The 21,541-nt window shown below is 40.8% G+C and overlaps 1 protein-coding gene across 1 annotated transcript in view; it reads right to left on the reverse strand.

Annotated features, from left to right (window-relative positions):
- Window positions 1-4,237: 4,237 nt before the first annotated feature.
- The window catches only part of LOC126428420 (peroxidase-like), a 346,222-nt gene continuing 328,918 nt past the window's right edge, over window positions 4,238-21,541 (reverse strand). The window contains exons 5-17 of the mRNA XM_050090348.1: window positions 21,309-21,446; window positions 20,054-20,318; window positions 18,546-18,787; window positions 18,259-18,417; window positions 17,095-17,309; window positions 15,504-15,705; window positions 13,402-13,599; window positions 13,133-13,280; window positions 10,862-11,018; window positions 9,380-9,550; window positions 8,469-8,670; window positions 7,249-7,354; window positions 4,238-5,395 (exon numbers count right to left, since the gene is read on the reverse strand). Of these exons, the coding sequence (XP_049946305.1) occupies window positions 5,311-5,395; window positions 7,249-7,354; window positions 8,469-8,670; window positions 9,380-9,550; window positions 10,862-11,018; window positions 13,133-13,280; window positions 13,402-13,599; window positions 15,504-15,705; window positions 17,095-17,309; window positions 18,259-18,417; window positions 18,546-18,787; window positions 20,054-20,318; window positions 21,309-21,435 (2,277 nt within the window). The 5' untranslated portion in view covers window positions 21,436-21,446 and the 3' untranslated portion in view covers window positions 4,238-5,310. The remainder of the gene's footprint in view (window positions 5,396-7,248; window positions 7,355-8,468; window positions 8,671-9,379; window positions 9,551-10,861; window positions 11,019-13,132; window positions 13,281-13,401; window positions 13,600-15,503; window positions 15,706-17,094; window positions 17,310-18,258; window positions 18,418-18,545; window positions 18,788-20,053; window positions 20,319-21,308; window positions 21,447-21,541) is intronic.

Raw genomic sequence — 21,541 nt, forward strand, 5'->3', positions numbered from 1 at the left:
TGTCTTGGAGCAAGATTTCTGCTGGCTTCTTGTCCGATTGAACACATGAGAAACAGTTCTTGAGCTTATTCAGATATTTATGTATGCCTCTGAATTGATGGTTGACCCTCTTGGCATCACGATCAAGAGAATGGTGCAATCACAATCCCAGAAAACTGTCAGCATGACTTGCGGCAGAGAGGTTGTCTTGCATTTCTTCTTCAGTGGTGAATGAGGATGATACCACACCATGGACTGCCGTTTTGTTTCCGGCGCAAAGTGACGATCTTATCTTTTGCCCCCCGTAACGATCCATGACAGAAAGACCTCTTCGTCGGTCTCAAAATGCTCCAACAATTCAGATTCAATGGCCTTTCTTTGAATCTTGTGGTCCACTGTGAGCATCTGCAGAAACCATTCAGAGCATCTCTTTGAATACTTGAGTGTCTTGATCATTGCAGATGCACTTCCAATGCTGAGCGACAACTGTAGAGCTTATGATGCGCCGGTTGGCAAGAACAATAGTCTGGTACCACGCACCGCAGAATTTGAATCCCCGCCAGACGTCATGGATGTCGAAGACCCCTAGAGGTCTCTGCACCATCGCGCCGTAAGCTGTGGCGGTGGGCGCCACCTGGCCCGTATTTAGTGTGAGGCCACCACAGTGGAATACGTGGTTCCAGCAGCCAATAGTGGCACACCCGATAGAGTACTTAAGCGCCTGCCTCTCGCTCAGCCAGACAGTCTAATCTTGCGTACATCTCTGGACACATCGCCTCACGTTAGACAGCTTACTTACTTTCCTGTTCTGTGTACGACTGGATGTGGTTGTTAGGTTTCATTGCGACTCCATTGTGTCTATCTTGTTGTTGTTCGTTCTGTCGTTTGTTGGTCGTGTCCATCCACTCCCGTTGTGTTGTTGTTCTTGGGCCACTCCACAGGTCCCGCTGCACTTTCTGTCACTTCAGCCCTGCGACCGTTCCGGTTGCAGTTACAACAAATAGTATATGCACGGCTCAGCATGTCTGGAGCAGTGGTTGTGACAGGAAATCCCGAGCATGGCTGATCATGGAGCTCTGTTTCTACATTTCCTGAGGCTGTAACTTTCTTTACCCATGGCTCAACTATACTCCTATCAACTGCGGCATCACCATACACTGCACACAAATGTTGTTGTCCGCCGTAGTTTCTTTTTCTGCACGCAAGAATTCAATAACAGCACATTGCTTCTAATGTGAATAGCATGAAGACGCCATTTTGATGCTGTACTGCAGCCCTGCCATCTGCCAGAACAGTTCAAAATTTCACCGGCACACAAAACAAAAATCAAATGTGAAGTAACAAGGGTGTTTGTCTATGTATATTAACGGTTTTTTTTAAAATCCATTATAACATCATGGCAGTTGTAGGTGGGGAATGTTTTGAACTGTGGTTACATAAGGCATCGGTTCAACTACCACTGCCAACTGCAGCAAACAACTGCACTGTGACCATTAACAAATGCTCTGTATACTCCAATTTGCTTTGTGTTGTGGATTGCTTGTTCTTTTATTATTATTTTGAAATGAGTGAAGACAATAATTCTGGTGCATTTGAATGCAACTGTCGCCACAACTAAAGGAATTCCATGAACTCTGTGACCGTAATGTCGTCTCTCCTTTTCATGGAAGCACAGAATGTAGACAGGGGGTGGCAGCCCTGCGAGAGAGGGGAGGTGCTTATTCCCCCAACACCACTCCTCTCCCCTCAGGCAGTCTAAGTTCTCATTTGTTTATGGACGCGCCCAGCAGTCATGATATACTGTCCGCATAACATACAGCACATTTGTAAACATAAGTCAAAGAATTGCAAATGTAAAGTTACTGCACGTCTACAAATACAGAAGTACAGACGTATATGTAGATGGATTATCATTTCAAAGAAGATAAAAACGGTTGCATTAATAATTATACGTAGACATATTTTGTAAAACAAATATTTGTGAATATGTCAAATGTGCCTGTATGTTGTCAAATGTTTCTGCTATTAGATATTTGTTAACTTAGAATAAAATACTTTTAAAATTATTGAAAAAACTGTGGTTGCTGAACTACATTCATTCATTCAACATGTTTTTAGAAGATTTTTCTTTGTGCAACACTATTTCTAATTGTTCTAGCAGATTAAGTTTTTACCATTGTGTTCCATGTGGAGTACAGTTAGGTCGTTATGGATGACACTTAGTCTTTGTCCATTAAAGTACATTGGTTGAGAATCCTGTAAAAAAATCTTCAAGGAACTACATATCATGATATCTATATTTATGAAAGTATATGTTTTATGAAGGCACACCAGGAACATTCACTGTTAAACAGTCAAGTTCGTAACTACAAAATGAGAAATAGAGACGACAAAAGCTGTGTATCAAAGAAGTGTTCTTTATCAGTCAAAAATCTTCTTTAGTGCACTACCAAAGGAAATTAAAAGTATACCAAAATGCCACATATTTAAAAAAAAACTAAAAAAAGTTAATTAGCAAGAGTTTTTATAGTGTCAAGGAATACTTAAATCACCAGCATTCAATATACAGTAGCTTATTGACTTCATCGTAATGACCCAGGTGCTCATTGAAAACTGAATTGTATTCATCTATTATTCTAATTTAGCATATTATGAATGTTGTTACACATATGGTTTCATGTTATATGTAATAATATTTTATTTGTGGGCATATAATTGTAAATCTTTCCATGTTCTATTTTCTATGTAAGGCAATGGATGACAAATCCTATATCATTTTTATAATGATGAGATACAAGGATGCTAAGTAAATAAATAAAAGCAAGTGTGTTCTTTCAAATGTGCATGGGAAGGCCTTCCTGTTTTGGCTATGTAGAATGCAGGGGAAATGTTACATTGTAATTTATATATTCCACTGTATTCTGTTATTAGGATGTTCGTGTTTACTCTGCAAAGAAAGTGGTATCAAAGTTTGTCGTTTGCGGAAAAGGATATTTTAATATTGGCATTTGTAAATGAGTCAGCAATTTTTTGTGATGCAGGGCTCAAATAGGGAATGCTTGAGAAGATATGTGTTGACAGCAGTTATTTCTCTACTGCTTCTATTACTGATGTTGGCCTGTATTTTGTTGGATAGTTTGGCAATTGATTTTTCAGAGTACCCATTACTTATTGCAGTTGCTTTGATTATATCAATTTCCTGTGTTAATGCTTTGGGTTTTAAGCATAATGTGTGGGCCCTCTTTAGCATGGCTCTAAATGTAGCATACTTGTGCCTATTTGGATGGCGAGCATACTTGTGCCTATTTGGATGGCACAATGACATTTATTGCTGTATCAGTGCACATTGGCTTTCTGTAAATGTAAAACTTGCTTTTGACGTCTTAAGTCTTTCATGGATTGATTTGTTTCATGTTCAATAAAATCACAATGGTGACTTAAGGCAGCTGTTCTTTATTTTAGAATAGTTCATTGTTGATTCTTGTCAGTTGTGGACATATTGCCTCAAGTTCTTAGGGATGAGCAGATGAAATTTAAGTTATCTTAAGTATAACATGCCACTGGGCCCCAGCTTAAATGCAAGCATGTAGCAAAAATAAAATGTATGTCTTCTGGCTTTTGGTGAAATTTGTGTAGCTGACAATTAAAAAATAACAGCAACCTTATAAACTATATCATTAATGTGTTAAGATAAACATATAAACTTAACCTCTGAGGAGCCTCGTCACAGTCTGTGCAGCTCCCCCCATCGGAGGTTCGAGTCTTCCCTCGGGCATCAGTGTCTCTATTGTCCATAGCGTAAGATAGTTTTAAGTAGTGTGCAGGCTTACGGCCCGATGACCTCAGCAGTTTGGTCCCATAAGATCTTACCACAAATTTCCTTAACCTCAGCAATGTTTGCTTCATTTCACACTTTACAGAAATGTGAACAAACAGTCCTACCAGCAAAGCACCTCATTTTAGGATTGTTTGTAGAAAGCAGAGTAGTGTGGAGTCCACTCATGAGAAATAGTCACACAGCCTGTCGGTTACGTCAGTGGAAATTATCCTCACACAGCTGGGTCCTGTATAGAGTTTTAATCTGGTGTAGGAAACTCAGATCTCTACTGGTCATTCCTTAAGAGCTTTACAGTTCTGACATTGTCTTCGCTGAGGTGTAGCACACTGGTGCAGTTTTATAAAAGGATAAGGATGAGGATTCAACATAATATTTGTTTTAATGTTTTAGGAAGGATCAGAAATAAATAAAAAAACTTCATTTTTATATAACATGAATACTTTAATATCAGTGTTTTTTAATTATTTTATATTAAAAAACTATAAAAATTTACATATAAATACAACACTAACATGTACAGCAGAGATACATGACATGACGTTTATTTTCTTTGGATACAAAAGACACTGTGATGGAATGTAGCTGGCTCATGATTATATGAGATATGAGACTGCTAAAAATGGTGGCAAACTTTTATTTCTAAAATGAAATTTTATTGTTGTGCAAGGAAAACAATGAGTTTGTTTTGACTTTTAAAAAATTAAAAATAATTTTTAAATTTTCCTTTTAAAATCAAACACTATTTAAAAAACAACTTTTCCTGTTACAATGACTAGTCATGAAACATGAACATATTCCAAAAAACAGACAACATACTAAGTGTTCATTACAAAACAGTTTTAGACATTTACTCTTGTCCCAAAACAAGCCCAATGTTTAAGAGTGATCTGCACCACCAATATAAAATTCTAGTTTAGGAGTATTTTTAAGCACCAAATGACAGCGGTCCAAATGGACATAAATTTGTTGGAAGAGACCTCTTGTCTCTTACATTTTACTTGAAGAGCAACATGGCCCACACTTCTCAAACTGTTATGATAAGTGATGGTTGCAAGTAAATGTAATTAACAGCTAATATATATTATTGCACTGAGATCAATATTGCTATTCTCCTCAGGTCTCCACTCAAAAACACAATTTTCTTGGAATCAATGAGCCATCCTATACACACATAGTCCTCACACAAACAAAATTAAATATGCAAAGAAAATGTGCAACACACGCAATGTCCTTGTGCACTATTTTGACACACTGTGCCACTCTATGAGTAACACACATTCAAAATCTACTTTTCTTCGCCTGTCTGGCTCAGAAAACGAATACAGCTATGGTAATGGCACAAATTAATCAGTGTACAAAAATATTTTTCATCAGATGAGTTTCTTGATGCAGTCTTTTATGTCATTAAGAGTCTTTTATAAAGGATCTGCACAATAAATAAATGTCTCTGTGTGCATTGTCAAAATTCAGTCGTTCTGCGAACACGTCGCAGTTCACACGGTATTCTCGCCTTCTTTCCATGCGGACAGATCCAGTTGTGGGATTGCCTCAGTATCAGTGCACTGCTTCAGTGGATTACTGTTTAAAGAAATAAAAACAAAAATTAGTTTTTATTAAGAGCCAAATGGCACCAAATATAATAAGTTTCAAACTCACCAAGCAAAACACTAGTCACATGGTGAATTAAAGCTAATAATTAAGTCGTTTATCCATACGTGGCATAGACTGAGGTGATACGGTTACATTCGAAACGGAGACCTAATGTTCACATCTTAGAGTATATTCACTGTTTTGTTTGCTGTGTGTAACAAAGGACAATAATGCTGTCGTGCAATGTTGGCAGCATGGTACAAAATTGTCTCTGGGCATTCTGGTAAGGAATGTAGCAATGTGCACTGTCCTAAAGATTTAATTAATAATGATAGGCATTCATTTACAAGGAACTCATGTCAAAAGATGATCCAGAGGACTAGATTAGCAGTACAGACTCATTCAAAAGGACCTGTTGCATTCACTCAGTGAACATAAAGACAGAAAAATGATTTTCACTTAGGTAACATAGGTTTCACCATTGTATAGGGAGGTCTTCACTATTCTACAGATTTCATTTTTAGTAGACTTCCAGGAGAACTGAAAAATGTGATTGACAAACTTTGAACCTAGTCTGAAAGTCTTCCTTATAATACTTTCCTTTTATTGTATACAGTTTAAAGCCTTGCACTGCAATTACCCGTATATAGTATTACTAATTGTTTTGGTTTCTTAACATTTTCTTTTTTTACTTTTTAAATTTTGTAATTTGTTTTCTGCAAATTTGCAGTGACTCACACTACAATCAACTACCTTTTGCAAACAGAACCTGATGAAAGAAAAATTTCAGAAGAAAGCAGATTTATGATTGACAATGTGGTTAAAAATTGCTTTTCTACAATGAATTGTTTCAAGATGTAAAGATCAGTCCTCCTCAACTTATTTCCAAATTAACTCTACAGAGGAACCTGTGTTGCATGAATATTTGATACATAGCTTCACATAAGAGCACCACATTGACTTCTGCACACAAAGATTCCGACTCACTGCAAAGAAGATGCAAAAAATGGAATGTGGATCACAGACAGAAGATTGACCAAACAAAGCACATCTTTTGTACATGCATGACTGTTGTGTGTTGTATGGATCTCATGATGGCTTCCAGAATCAATACATTCTAAAGCTGGTAGGTAGTTTGTTGGCCTAATAAGGAAGACAGGGAATCAAAGAAACAATAGTTGGGGCACATATTGCGAGACAAGTCATTGCTGAAAACTGAACCTCAAGGGATGAAGGAAGGAGACAACTGTATGATAAATATGAGTATACAAGACAGACTGTTGAAGTTGAGAGAATAGCTAGCAAGTGACTTGCATGGAAAACTGCATCACACCAGGGTTGATGACCAACACAAATAATTTTTGATGGTCTGATGATGTTTTAATCATGCAAAATATAAGTTCTTTGGGTGAAGTGACAAGTGACTCAAAAAGAAGCAGTCACCCTGATCTGTTAGGCAACTGCTTTTCTCTGCTTGACTATCATGTAAAAATCACTATCTATCTTCCAACATGACAATTCTCATGTCTACCTGGCAAAAATTGGGACTGCAGCACATGAAGAACAACTGTGCATTCAGTGTGTCCCAGATTTGAACTGTGTGAGAAACTGGCAAACATCAGCGATGGTAAGTGCACATTCTGTCAAATCTGTGCTGAGTGGCTGTAGTAGAAATGATAGGATACTGATGTCTCCTGTATCTAGAACTATTTTTATTGTCCTGCAATGACTTACGGCTGCTAATTTGGCTCTGCGGCCTGATACACACTATTTACGTGAAGGTGACTAACTCATTATGCAGTTAGCTTCTATTTCCAAATTTTTGTGAGATAGTAACTTACCTTTCTGATGGCTTGTGGAAGACATCAGCCTGTATCTGCTGCACTCCATCACTGTTATCACAGAGGATTCTGGCAAGTGAGGTTTTGCGAATCTCACACAGCTGGTCTATAATTGAAACAAATACAACCAATCAAAAGAGTGATTCAGTGGGCTGTGCTTTTCTCAAGGAAACTTAAAATTTGGTAGTTATGATGGTATAATAGCTTTTCTCAAACTGCAATCAAATTATTCTCTTACGTATAGTTGAACTCCAAAGATACACATAAATGCTTTTAGAAACACTATGAGTTAGGACCTAGTTGATGCTTGCTTAAATACATTGAATGTGGAGATCAAGTAACCATCCTATTTTCCTGATATGGTTTTCCTTTGTGATTTCATCAAATCTTTGCAACAGAATGCCGACTGTTTAACTAAATAGCCATAACCACCTTTTTTCACATCATATTCATCCGACACAAACTAATGTTCCATCTCCAACAATGATGAGACATCAAGTTATAGTCTTCCTTCCCTTACTGTTTAATCCCAAATTTATCTCATCTTGTTAAATTCTTTCCTATTTCTTTCAGCATAGCAGATACCGGAAAATATTTTTTTCTATAAACTTTTGTTTGCATCCAAACCTTCTGCTAAATAGTATGTAGAAACTTCTTGTATCTTTACGGGCTGGTAATTTATATTAAATTTCTTGATTCTAAAGAAACATATTTTCTGTGCTAGTGCATACACATACTGAGACAGATATGAACAGCAAGACAGTACCCCAATGTTAAAATGTATGCAACAGATTAAAGATCCTTTTTGTGACATTTGCTATTGTCTTATTCCAGACCCCTAGTTTATTAGTAGTCGCTAACTAGCAATTTCCAGCATTAATTCAGCAAACACAAAATGTGTAACAGCAACTGAGAATGATGCTATAATACTGCCAAATCTCAAATATTTCAAAACTTGTTTCCTCTTTAGGGAATACTTAATATACATTCCCTGTGTTGGGTCTGATATGTTTCTTATTACCACCTTTAGGAAAATAATAAATAAAGAAAATAAACAGATTTACTGTGAGCGAATAAATCCAAACACTTTTGGATGAGGAGCCTATTCGAGCTTAAATAAGTGAAATGTTATTGTACATCATTATGTTTACAAAATACAAACATGAATATTCATGCCAGCAATTAGAATAAAAGAGACATCAGAGCTGAAATATATTTACCGGCAGTGAATGATGACTGCCTTCCTGAGAGATCGTAGAAAAAGGCGTCTCCCCTCCTGGTACGCCCCATCTGCTCAGCGACAATGCAGCGGAATGTGGGGCCCAGCAGGGAGTCGTCAGACGCCGGGTGCTCGGCCAAGCCTCCAACCACCAAATCCACTTCGTCCGGAGAGCTGTAGAGCTCCCTCAGCTTTGACACGACCTGCACGGCACAAACCACAGAGGTATCAATCACCACCCTCTCGCACGTCAGCCAGTGTTTGCAATGTATTTCCAAAATACGACAGTTCGAAAGCACCAGATAATCTGTTATCAACACACGATTCCCATCTACTGTCTACCTGTACCGCTATGTTGTATTTATTTTAAACTTCCAAGTCTGTAGCACTTTCTATCATTTCATTACTTGACTATTAATGCAATCAGTGTCTAGTGTTAACACATGTAGAGCACTTATTGAATACCACCATCCTTGCCCCTCTACTACAATTTATTTCTTTTATTTCAAAGTAAACTACACATTTCAGACTTGCGTCCACTTTCAACTGTCTCCTACATAAAAATGTGAAACGCATGATGTAAAAGATCAGAGTATGTTCAGACTAAATAACAGGTCTGTTACTTTTTATGTAGAAGACAGCTGAAATTGTACACAAATCTGAAACATGTCCTGTTCTTTGAGGTAAAATAAATAAGTTGCAGTGGAAGCACAAGGATGGAACCTAGAAGCCACACAGACAATGCAGTTTCCTAACTTTTATCCACCAAAAAATCGCTTTATCAAAGGCCCACTAATTATTTCCAATTACTTTGTGTTTTACAAAATTACATGTACCTTTCACTGCACCTCACACAAAAATTTCAACACAGCAAAACCAGATTTGATGTTGCTGGGTGGATGGAAGGCTCACCTCTTGTGGCATGTAGTCAGCAAATCCAGAGAAGTCTGTGACTTTTGGGAGACCACACCGCTCTCTGAATGCGTTGTAACCGGGAAGCCCGTGGTCACGTCCACGCTGGATATCCAGACTCAGGACGTCCAAGCCGTAGCTGCCGTCGTTGCGGAAGAGGTTTTTCAAAACCTGGAGCAGAAAGAACGAAATCAGTTGTATAATGACCTCTCACACTGGATTAAATTTTTGTTTAGCCACATCACATTTGCAGGATAAAGTAAAGTAGTTTCATTGAGTTCCTGTGTATGACTTGAAGGGTTGATATTATTAGTTTGGTATTACAGTGTGCCTGGCATAGCTTTACCAGTGTCAGTGATAGAAGCTAACCATATGAACTCTGAGGGAAAGAAAAAAAATTCTTTTTTGGGGGCGAAGGGGAGAAACTGTCTGAATGTACGGCAGGGACAGTCCCTTTCCCTTCTCCTTCAGCAATGACCAAAATGAGACAGTTTATGCTGTAGGGGTCCATGGTATTCATAAAATTGTTAAACATTGTAATCTCCACTTATGACAGTCAAATATGTTATTTATTGCAAATTCAATTCTGAGTATTACTTATCTTCCGGCAGAGATCTCAAATGCAAATGTGCGCACAGGCATAAACATAGCCATTAGTCTAAACATGCAGTAAATACAAGAGATGTCCAAGTGATACGGTGAAAATAAAACAAAAGATGATGTCTTGTGCAAGGAACAGTTCTCTTCCATTTTTTGGTAAGGTTGGCAAATAATTACAAAATCAGGTAAAAGTCACTACAGTAACATGTTTCTCATTGTCAAGTGGTACCAAACAAATAAAAAAAAAATGCTACTGTCTTGTTTTTGTCTGATTTTGTGATGTGTCATGTAACTAATGACTTGGACACTGTTCGTACTTTCTTGTTGTTTGGACTGGCGGCTACATTTGTAGCTGTAAGCATAGTTGTATCTCTGGGAGGAAATGAGTAAAACTCGAACTTGCAATTACATTAAATAAAATTATGTCTGACAGCCATAAGCAAAATGAAGATGCTCTTTTTGTGGGGTCACAACAATCAGCAATGAGTAATATGACATGTGACGAAGTGGAAATGATCACGATCAGTCAATTTCATTATCTTAACATTTCATGTCTGCCTATGGTGAACTATAATTTACTATATGCTATTGAAGTTTCACCATAATGCAATTTTCAAGCACAATGAACTGCAACAGGGCATAATAAAATAAAGGCACCGTAGGTGGACTTGACCTCATTCAAACAATTTTTACAGGCTCAATACATTCGCCACGAAATTCAAAATCAGTCTGATAACTGCTGTGCAGCAAAGACTTGTCTAGTGAGCAACACTGATCTGCTTGAACTATATCCAGTTATTGTGAGAACCGACACGTCAGGAGAAAGTGGAAGAAATTAGGCTTGCTGTTGTAATAGTGGTGCAGGAGGGAAGCCACACTTACCGAGTGAGAGAAGTGCAGATCCCTGCGGTGGGCCTCCTGCGTGGCCATGCCCCTCAGCAGGTTGTCGAGGCCGTCCTCCGACTCGACCAGCGCCGGCCGGTTGAAGTGCTCGTGCAGCTGGTGGCGTGCGGCGACCGAACGGTTCTCAGCTATCAGTCTGTGTAACACAAACACTGGCCTTAGACTCCAGACAAAACCTAAAGACATTTACATGTCAATATGAGTGTCAACTATTGTACTGGAAAGGGAAACTTTTACACTACTGGCCATTAAAATTTCTACGCAACAAAGACGACGTGCTACAGACACTAAATTTAACCGACAGGAATAAGGTGCTGTGATATGCAAATGATTAGACTTTCAGAGCATTCACACAAGGCTGGCACTGATGGCGACACCTACAACGTGCTGATATGAGGGACGTTTCCAAGCGATTTCTCATACACAAACAGCAATTGACCGGCGTTGCCTGGTGAAATGATGTTGTGATGCCTCGTGTAATGAGGAGAAATGCGTACCATCACAATTCCGACTTTGATAAAGGTCAGATTGCAGCCTATCGCGATTGCGGTTTATCGTATCACAACATTGCTGCTCGGGTTGGTCAAGATCCAATGACTGTTAGCAGAATTTGGAATCGGTGGGTTCAGGAGGGTAATACGGAATGCTGGATCCCAGCGTCGTCGTATCACTAGCAGTCGAGTTGACAGGCATCTTATCCACATGGCTGTAACGGATCGTACAGCCACGTCTGATCCCTGAGTCAACAGATGGGGACGTTTGCAAGACAACAACCACCTGCATGAACAGTTCAACGTTTGCAGCAGCAGGGACTATCAGCTCGGAGAGTGTGGCTGCGGTTACCCTTGACGCTGCATCACAGACAGGAGCGCCTGCGATGGTGTACTCGACGACGAACCTGGGTGCACAAATGGCAAAACTTCATTTTTTCGGATGAATCCAGGTTCTCTTTACAGCAGCGTGATGGTCGCATCCGTGTTTGGCGACATCGCAGTGAACGCACATTGGAAGCGGGTATTCGTCATCGCCATCCTGGCATGTCACCCAGCATGATTGTATGGGGTGCCATCGGTTACACGTGTTGGTCACCTTTCGTTCGCATTGATGGCACTTTGAACAGTGGACGTTACATTTCAGATGTGTTACGACCCGTGGCTCTACCCTTCATTCGATCCTTGCGAAACCCTACATTTCAGCAGGATAATGCACAACTGCACGTTGCAGGTCCTGTACAGGCCATTCTGGATACAGAAAATGTTTGACTGCTGCCCTGGCCAGCACATTCTCCAGATCTCTCATTAATTGAAAACGTCTGGTCAATAGTGGCTGAGCAACTGGCTCGTCACAATATGCCAGTCACTACTCTTGATGAACTGTGGTATCCTGTTGAAGCTGCATGGGCAGCTGTACCTGTACACGCCATCCAAGCTCTGTTTGACTCAATGCCCAGGCGTATCAAGTCTGTTATTACAGCCAGAGGTGGTTGTTCTGAGTACTGATTTCTTAGGTTTATTCAACCAAATCGCGTAAAAAGGCAATCACATGTCAGTTCTAGTGTAATATATTTGTCCAATCAATACTCGTTTACCATCTGCATTACTTCTTTGTGTAGCAATTTTAATGGCCAGTAGTGTATGTACTGCACAGTCTTAAATGAATGTTGTGAACAATAAAGCTTCAAAATTCCATCATTCAGGAACTAACATATCTCAGTCCAGTTCATTTAATTTAGAACTTTTTCCAATTCATGACAGGATGATACGGCAATCAGTGATAAGTGTTCCGAAGAGATATAGAGTCTTGGCTGCAAAACAGGCTTCATTACTTTATATTTTGTCAATAGCACATTTCGCTTTGTTTGCTTGGCTCAAACAGGTGTTAAACATACTAAGCTGCCATCTGTGCAAATTTCTTAGCAGGCAAACAGCATTGTCAGTAAGTTAACCCTGTGGTGCATAGCGTCCACTACAGTTTCTTTGGCATTTACAATCAGTCCCGAGACTGCAAATGTACACAGTTCACTGCAATGGGCACTCCCTACTGGTGTTGTGTCCCGTATGCATTTGCAGCCTCGTGACTGATTGAAACCGCCAGAGAACTGACCATTAAAAGTTGTCCACTGCAGTGAAATTGATGCACCACAGGGTTAAGAGCACTGCGTAGTGCCCCGATATAAAAAGTGTCGAGTACACCGGAGGTAGCGTTTAAAATACATAAAAGACCTCAAAGAACAAAAAGTGGAAAGCTCACCTCAGTTCCCCGTCCACGAGTGAGTGCACAAAGCGCACGGCTGCCGTCGCAAAGCTGTTGGTGACGGAGGGGTCCACGTTAGTGTCGAACTGCTTGCTGAACCCGCTGTTCCTCACTTCGAGGTTCATCTTCTTGATGTACGTCTTGCCTGAATTTACAGAAGAAAAATCAGAGTGAGGAATTGCAAGTATCGAGGTATCTAGACTAAAACGTAAGGACGCCCGTCGCTCGGTGCGAGTCGAGGCAGGGCGCGGCGGTGCCGTACGTACCCAGCAGCAGCGGCAGCCACTCCTTGTAGGTGACGTGCTGGATCTGCGCGACGACGACGCGGCGCGCCTCCTGGAAGAGGCGCTCGTCGTCCCACCGCGGGTTGAGCGCAGCGAGCTGCGCGGCCAGGCGGTTGTGCTGGCGCAGCCACACCGTGTGCAGCGCCGCCAAGTGCGGGTGCTGGTTGACGCGCGAGTCTCCTGCGGGGCAGAGGAAGGACGGGAAACTGCATTAAACGAACCACTGAGTATGCACGTCTATTACTATCTCTCTGTCACACAATATGACAGTTTTCAAGAAATATTGCAGCTCCTCTGTACTGTGGCTGTGGATAACCTAATACATGCGTGGAAAAACTTTAACAAAAAGGTGATCAAGCCTTTGAGATATTCAAGAGAAAAATACTACACAGATTTTGGTACCATTGAATGATCCTGACACTGGAGAATGACAAATGCAAAAAAACGTACCACTATTAGACTCATAAAGAACCAAACACCGTGGCAAAAATAACAGCTGAAAACAATATCGTTATGGGAAGTTCTGTTGAAACGTAAATAATTTAAGGAGTGGAGTAGCTGAGTTGTCAGAAGGCATGGGACAAGAACTTTGCTAGCTTCCTGACAAATCCTTTTCAGAAAGCTAGCAAAGCTCTCATCCTCATTTACGTGCCCTTCGAGGTTTGAGCAGCTCTACTAGCCAGCGAGTTGTTACCTTTACTCCCTAAATTTTTCAGCTAAAATCATGTTAGTTGTTTCTGCTTTATTGTTCACAACATTCATTTAAGACTGTGCAGTACATACACTACTGGCCATTAAAATTGCTACACAAAGAAGTAATGCAGGTGGTAAACGAGTATTGATTGGACAAATATATTACACTAGAACTGACATGTGATTGCCTTTTTACGCGATTTGGTTGAATAAACCTAAGAAATCAGTACTCAGAACAAGCAGTTAGTTAGTTGTGTAATGGTCATGTAATGAGATCACAAGAAGACAAATTGACCAAGAGTGTGGTAGAAACTACCCAGATGGAATAAGCCCACAAGGATTCCCACAGATACAATTTTTTGACGATTAGGAAAATTACTTTTATTTTTTGGAGATTACTAACAAGCGAGAACACTGTAAAAACAGGAAAGTTCGGCAAAATCTTAATAAACCAGCAGTAAAGAGTTTACAATAGCTTACAACTGCTTAGTAATCGTAACGATAGTTATAACAATAGTGGACAGTGCAATTCAGTTTGTGACAGGGAAGTTGAGAGGAAACAAAGTGAAGTCAGTGCTGTTTGCAAATGACCTGATATGGGAAGCTATTTGAATGTGATCAGATACGAGCTAGGTTCACGTTGAGGAAAAGTTCTGCGTTAAGAAATGAGATTCTCGGCGTACAAGAGCAAAGTAGTAATATAAAGAACAGACTCGATAGTCAAGCTCTGTTAAGAAGAGAGATGCTGTAAAATGCTGAGAGCTTCATGTATCTTGGTAATGTGATTGAAGAAGTTGAGATAAACATTACGTGTTGAACAAAAAGGCAGAATAGTGTGAGAATTTTCCAGAATGTACGGAAGTCTGGTCTGTAATACGTAAGTGCCACAAAAGCTCAAAAATATAGTATATCAAGATGCACAATGTAACCATTTAAGTTATACTGAAGAGAAGTGGACTATAAAGGGAAAGGATATAAGCACAATGCAGGTGAGTGCAATGAAGTTTAAGAGAAGATTTGGAGTGATACAAGCTGATGGGTTGAGTGATGGGAAGAGTGAAAGATGTATGAGGAGCCTGTACAAGACAGAACACGAGGATTGACACTGCAGTGATTCCACATGAGAGGAATGGAGTGAGAGGCAATGCCAAAGGAACTGCCCGAAATGAGGTTTCAAGGAAGGAGACTGAGGGAGAAATGGCTGAAAGAAGTGCAAGAAAGGAAAGGAAAGAACTAAAATGCGGAGGAAGATGAGGGGAAAAAAAAGAAATAGAGGACATTGGAGAGGATTGCATTTGCAGCAGACCAAACCCAAGACTGGAAACTGTTAAGAATGAAGACTATGACATGGCTACAGCAAAGCTGAGGGCAAGACATTGTAAGATACACACCTGCATGGTAACAGACTTCACTGTCGGACTCCACTTGGCAGGCCTCGGTGGGAGAGCTGGAAGCTGGTAGGAAACCCTTCTTGTTGCCCCCCTTAACCTGGACCTTCAGGCGACCTCCGGTGCCCTCACGAAGTGCTCTGGTACGGGCCACTGTAGAACCGTACACTGCCGATCCGTCGAGGTAATGTGTGGCCGCATTCATCTGTAAAAGAAGACACAGGATAGTGTGTTAAGTTATTGTGAAAGCAGTTAGTTAGACACATTCTCCACACTGTTCTCAGCCTGCCTCAACTGTGGCAGAAACAAAAGAGTTTTGAAATTTTTACACTCATTCTCAATGAGGAGAGAACACTGGGTCGCTAAAGGCTCTGACGAGACAAAACAGGTTGTTTTTAAGTGCCCACGTTGAAATGAGAGGGGATGAAGTCACTCAGTTGCAGTGATTTCTATGTAGCTTATAATGGAACTTGTCTGCACAATTTTTGATTGAGAAATTAATGGTCACAAATTGCAACAATTTCAATGGCTCTTACAATGACCACACAATTTATTTATTGATTCATCCTAAAATGTGTTGAAAAACGATATGATACAATATGAGTGCTTCATAATATGAGTGAAGTTTTTCTTTACTGTTTTCCGAAGAGCTGCAGATAGTGGAGAGGGAACTCTATCCACTAGTGCTGTTTGAACTGATGCAGTGCCAGAAAGGGGATAAGTTTTGTCTCGCATATCGCGAACGAAGGAAGTAGTCACTGACTTCTTTGCAATGCTGGTGTAAAGTTACGAAAGATGGAAACAAGTTGTCCAAGTGATATGCTATTTATTTTCCTTTATTCACAAAATTTATTTCCCACTAACAATTGTGACCATGACGATCAAATATTCAAATGTAGTTGGTGTCAAAGTCGTTAAATTCAACTATCAGACCACTTACGAAATGTCGCAAAATTGTCAATGTTGTTCTGAAGCAAAAAAATGCTCGTGCCTCAACATGTTAGGAATTTACCACTTGAGAAGGGAAAAATGCTTGTTTGGCTTTAGTGACTTTCAGACAAGTTGAACCTTTTCTGTAAGTGTTTGTTCCTGAATCTAGAACTCAGCTGTATTGTTAACCTGTTCAATTCATAGCAAGCACTTCTCAACATCTGGTATGATATTTAAGGTTTCCTTCAGTCATTAGTTATGACTGCATACCAGATATTTATGTATTTGGAATCTGAATTAGTGGAATTACTTGTTCTGAAATAGATTTACCTAAAAAAAAAGCTGATTTACATAAAAGTGACTGACCCTTACTTTGTCCTCCAAAAGTCGATATTTAATCGATGTTGCACTTTTCCAAGATTGCAGTAATAATACTATAACATCACTGCTAAAACCCTAAAGCCAGTGTTTTTTAAGTCGATATTTAGTTTCTAATGTCACTGTTGCCATGGTCCAAAGACTACAATAACAATAATGCAACACTGATATCCTACAAATTTAGTTTCTAATACTCACACTGCCACATTTCAAATGCTACAGTAAAGATACTGCAATGGCAATGTTCAAACTTCTGGCACAGATACGTGTAGAGTTTATTGCTCACCTGTTCGAGGGGGCCGAGCCGGCAGTCGGGACGCATGGCGGGTGCAGAGCGCGCGTAGTGGATGCAGCGCACTTCTCCTTCCCAGTACTGCTGGTTGCGTTCGCCGTTAGGCAGCCGGTCGGTGAGGTCCATGGCCATGCAGGACGGGTGGTGGTGTCGTGGGCTGAGGGAACCTCCATCAGAGCGGCAGCAGGCCACATTATTGCCGTAGTTCACTGTAATCGTCGAATAGGCACTGATTCAGTACGAGTAGTAAACAAATAAATAGAAAGCAGTAATGACTGACCAAGGACTTAAAGTTTGAGGATAACAAGAAGAATAAAGCACAACTATAGTAAATGAGACACTGATTGGAGAGCAGCTGAAAATACAGGAAAATTTTAAGTTCCTGTAGGGCATAACACAGGAAAATGCAAGGAATGATGAAAAGAGACAGATGTGCAAGTCAAGAAATGAATCTACGCTCTTTGCCTTTCATGGGTAAATGCTCTAACAACGATGCTATCTGAGTGCAACTCGAGGACAAAAAGCAAAGATCTAGGGTTTGAGTATTGTTGGCACACAGTTTTGATCTGCCAAGCAGTTTCAAATCAGAGTACATTTGGCTGCCGAGTGAAAATGCATTCTGAAAGTGAAATTAAATTTTGTAACAGAAATGGAAAATTGGGGAATGGAAGATAACACATGAGCAACTTCTACAAGGGAAGATTGGAAAAAAAGGGAGAGACAGAGAGAGAGAGAGAGAGAGAGAGAGAGAGAGAGAGAGAGAGAGAGAGAGAGCGAGAAATTAAAATGGTATGGGCATATGAAGGGAACCAGATGAGGATGTGTAGAAAGATGCACAAGACCGATAGGAAGGCTATGGGACAATTTATTAGAAGCAGAGGAAGAAAGCACCAAGAAGGAAGGAGAAGTGTGGGTCAGAAGAGTGAAAGAGAGATGAGGGTACGGCAGGAGAAAATGGAGAGGCTGGTGTTCGAAGCATACCCTGACAGTGATGGAAAACTGTACTAGATGATGATGATGATGATGATGATGATAATAAAAGCCCAATTATTGCACAAATGTAATCACATGTGATCAGTAGCCCTACAAAGTCTATTTTACTGGTTTCTACCGTATTTGAAACTTAATGATTTTTACTTAGTGGGTAATATTACTTACACATCCGGCTAAAAGGTGTCTGGGTCATATCGTGAGCCACGAACTGGGACCAGAAGGCCAGAGAGAGCGTGCGTGCAGGTTCTGGGAGGGTAGCATTTCCTGCGAGGTTGTAGCTGATGTATCGAGGGTTTGGGAGGATGGGGCTCACAGATGCAATACCTACAACACGGAACATTATCAAATACATTCATATTAGCAATGCAATATTTCAAAGGAAGTTATAACTACAGACAGACGCACTAAGCTAAACATCACAGTATGTGAGGAGAAGTGTCAGGCCGGCTCACCGTCTAAATAATCGGCAGGCAGGAGTCGGCGGTAGGCCGTATGCACACGCCCCCACGTACGCTGCAGAGCATCCGCGCTGGCGGCGTGGTTGCAGGATCCGTCAGCCGAGCGGTATTTTGCATCTGGGGGACAGAGGAGGGTCGTCTCGCCCCTGCGCTCCTGACAGCGCTTACCCAGGTCCGTCGACGGCAGTGCGGCTGACGCGATGAAACGCAGGCAAGCGTCACGCTTGGGGTTTGCTCTGAAAGCAGATTAAGTGCCATTTAGATAAGCAGCTTGACTCATTTTTTCAGTGGATAATACTCTCACTTTAACATGTATGATCTGCGGCTCACATTTACAGCCCAAATAATTTACCTTTGGTACACAGTACTCCAGTCTGTCTGGCAGACTGGACTGGAGTATCCTCCTCAAGACTTTAAAAGAGGTTGGTGTAGACTGGAAGGATAAAAGATTTAGACATGAACTCTACACAAAATGGGATTGGGAACACGGACTGGGGATAGAGAAATACTGAAATGTAGACTTTCACAGCCGGAAATGTCATGTCCATTATAGTTATCCAGGCTGTTATGCCGTGGTTGGTTGATGAATTCTGTGTTGTTTCCCAACGTTTCGCCCCCGTCTGCGGGAGACATCTTCAAGGGGGTCTGTAGCTCGATGGAAGATCCAACACACCCACTGGCTCGCTACTGACTGCCGCTAAATTCTGTGTCCGCGTGCTCCCGCACCGCAGCGTGACGTCACGTGTTTTGAAAACGTCAGTGCAATTGGCCGCTGTCCGTCGCCATCGATCGCCGTTGCCATCACCCAGTCCGTGGATGGGTGGCACACATCTTCTTTAACACCAGCATCCATATACCATTTAATTTCATACCCTCCTCCTTTCGATTGAAATTATTAGGGTGATTAGCGATTTCAATCGCCTCCCTGTAGAGCCTTTCATAATATCCATTTCTGGCCCCTAGTACTTGTGTCTCCTCAAAACAAATATGGTGGTTCCCTGGCTGGAAAGCATGCACCGCAGCAGCTGATCGTTCCGTTTCTCCTCTTCTACAATTACCCTTGTGCTCTTCCCCAAACGTTTTGAAGCAGTTCTTTTATTGGTAGATGAGGCAGGTACAGGAAAAGGTATTAGACAATGCTACTGTTCATCATCAACATTTTAAATATAAAGCATTAGAGCTGGAGTGATTATAGTAGGAGGAGAAATGAGTAAGACAACTATTGAGATGATCTAGCAGTGCCAAATGAATAAGGGAAGAATTACAATATACAGATGCGGCAAAACAGTACAGAAGAAGGATAAAAACAGGAAAAATCAAAGCAATTAGAATCACGAAACATGAAGGTTCCATAAAAATGTCATTGTAAACACAAACTTTGGGAAAAGTTTGCTGCTACCAAGTTTCATGACATAAAATGGGAGGTGTGAGGATGGAACAAGAAGCAGAATACATTTGTGTGAAAAAGATAATGAAAAGGTGGAACGTTGACGGTTCAGTACCTGCTGCAGGTTCCGCGTGCAAGGTACTGGGCTGCGGTGTTGGCAAGTGCAGCATCCTTGGACCTTTCCCAGACGTCGAGCCAGTCTTCGTTGGGACCAGCCTGTCCGGATTCGATCAGCTGCCCCTGCAGTGGGGTGTTGGGTTTGATCTGGACTTCAGCGGCTATGAGGTTGTGTTCCAGGCGGCCAAGTCTTCGGGTGTGGTCAGTAGCGAAGCCGATGGCATCAGTCGGATCCGGTCCGGGCTGTGATGACTCGGACCAACCTGCATGAGATTATTTGTTAGTGTGCAAGACACTGGCAGATCAAGGGCAAAAAGTTATAGCAACATAAGACAGAAGTATGTTGTTTATTGTATGTTATTTAGTTCATGTTTATTTCATTCTTTTACTCTGTCCTTGCAAATCCTGAGGATAAATTTACGTACTATTGATTTCATAACCAAGTTTCACCATTACCTTACAAGGACGCAAGTATGTACTTAAATTTTTCATTTGTGTCACTTGCTGACAAAAAGCAAGAGAAAACTATTTCCCATGTACCAACTTGTTGATGCACATTCCATCTTATTGATACATGGAAAACAGTCATCCCTATATCATAGGCCATAAATTACAGATTTAAATTGACTCCTGCAACCTTGTAAGGCGCCAGAAGAAGTAAACATTTTGCTGTGCAGCAGAGAGGACCAAGAAAAAATAGCGAAAAGAACTCAGTTTTCCAGCATGGAGCCTCAATCAGCTATATATCGATTATCGACAATTTCGACTATGGCTGTATATTGATCTCGTGTAACTTCAATGTTGACTCCTCTTGACAACGATAGCGTGGTGGAAAATGAAAGTAGCGCTGTATATCTTCATCAATATCGCTACCATCTTATATGATATCGTTCTAGAAACCAATTTTGGCGGGCGTTTAAATAAGTCATTGTTATGACTGGTTAAAAAGATGTGCGATAAATCAAATACTTGGCTCAGGTATTTATCAGAGAAAAGTGGTGTGTCTCGATTTGTTAAGTGTTCCTAGGTATCCTTGACAATTCACAATTCGTATTAAGGAACAGGCAATAACACCTCACGCTATGATGCGGGAAATTCCATTATAGGCGATCACACAGCAAAAAGTAAATGTGATGTGATTTACTTTGCAATCGTTACACAATTAGCCAAATGAGCCGACATTGTTTCGCAACAATTTGGAAAGGTTAGGTGTAATTGTTACGCAGAAGTGTCAATCAGACTGAACAACTTACCGGCAATAGAGCCCAGGTATGACTGCAGAGACACCGGGATCTTGATGGCAGCGGCTGTATTCAGCTGCGAACCGAACTGTATGCTCATCCACACGCCGAGGCATAAAACCATCATTGAGCACGTCATCTTGACGCTTCCTGCAACAAATGGAAACAGAATTCATCACCTTAGTAATTCATCATTTAGCCCATACATCAGTATCAGCTACAAATTTTATTGTCAAATGCGATAT

This window comes from Schistocerca serialis, chromosome 12 (assembly GCF_023864345.2).
Source record: "Schistocerca serialis cubense isolate TAMUIC-IGC-003099 chromosome 12, iqSchSeri2.2, whole genome shotgun sequence".
NCBI lineage: Eukaryota > Metazoa > Arthropoda > Insecta > Orthoptera > Acrididae > Schistocerca > Schistocerca serialis.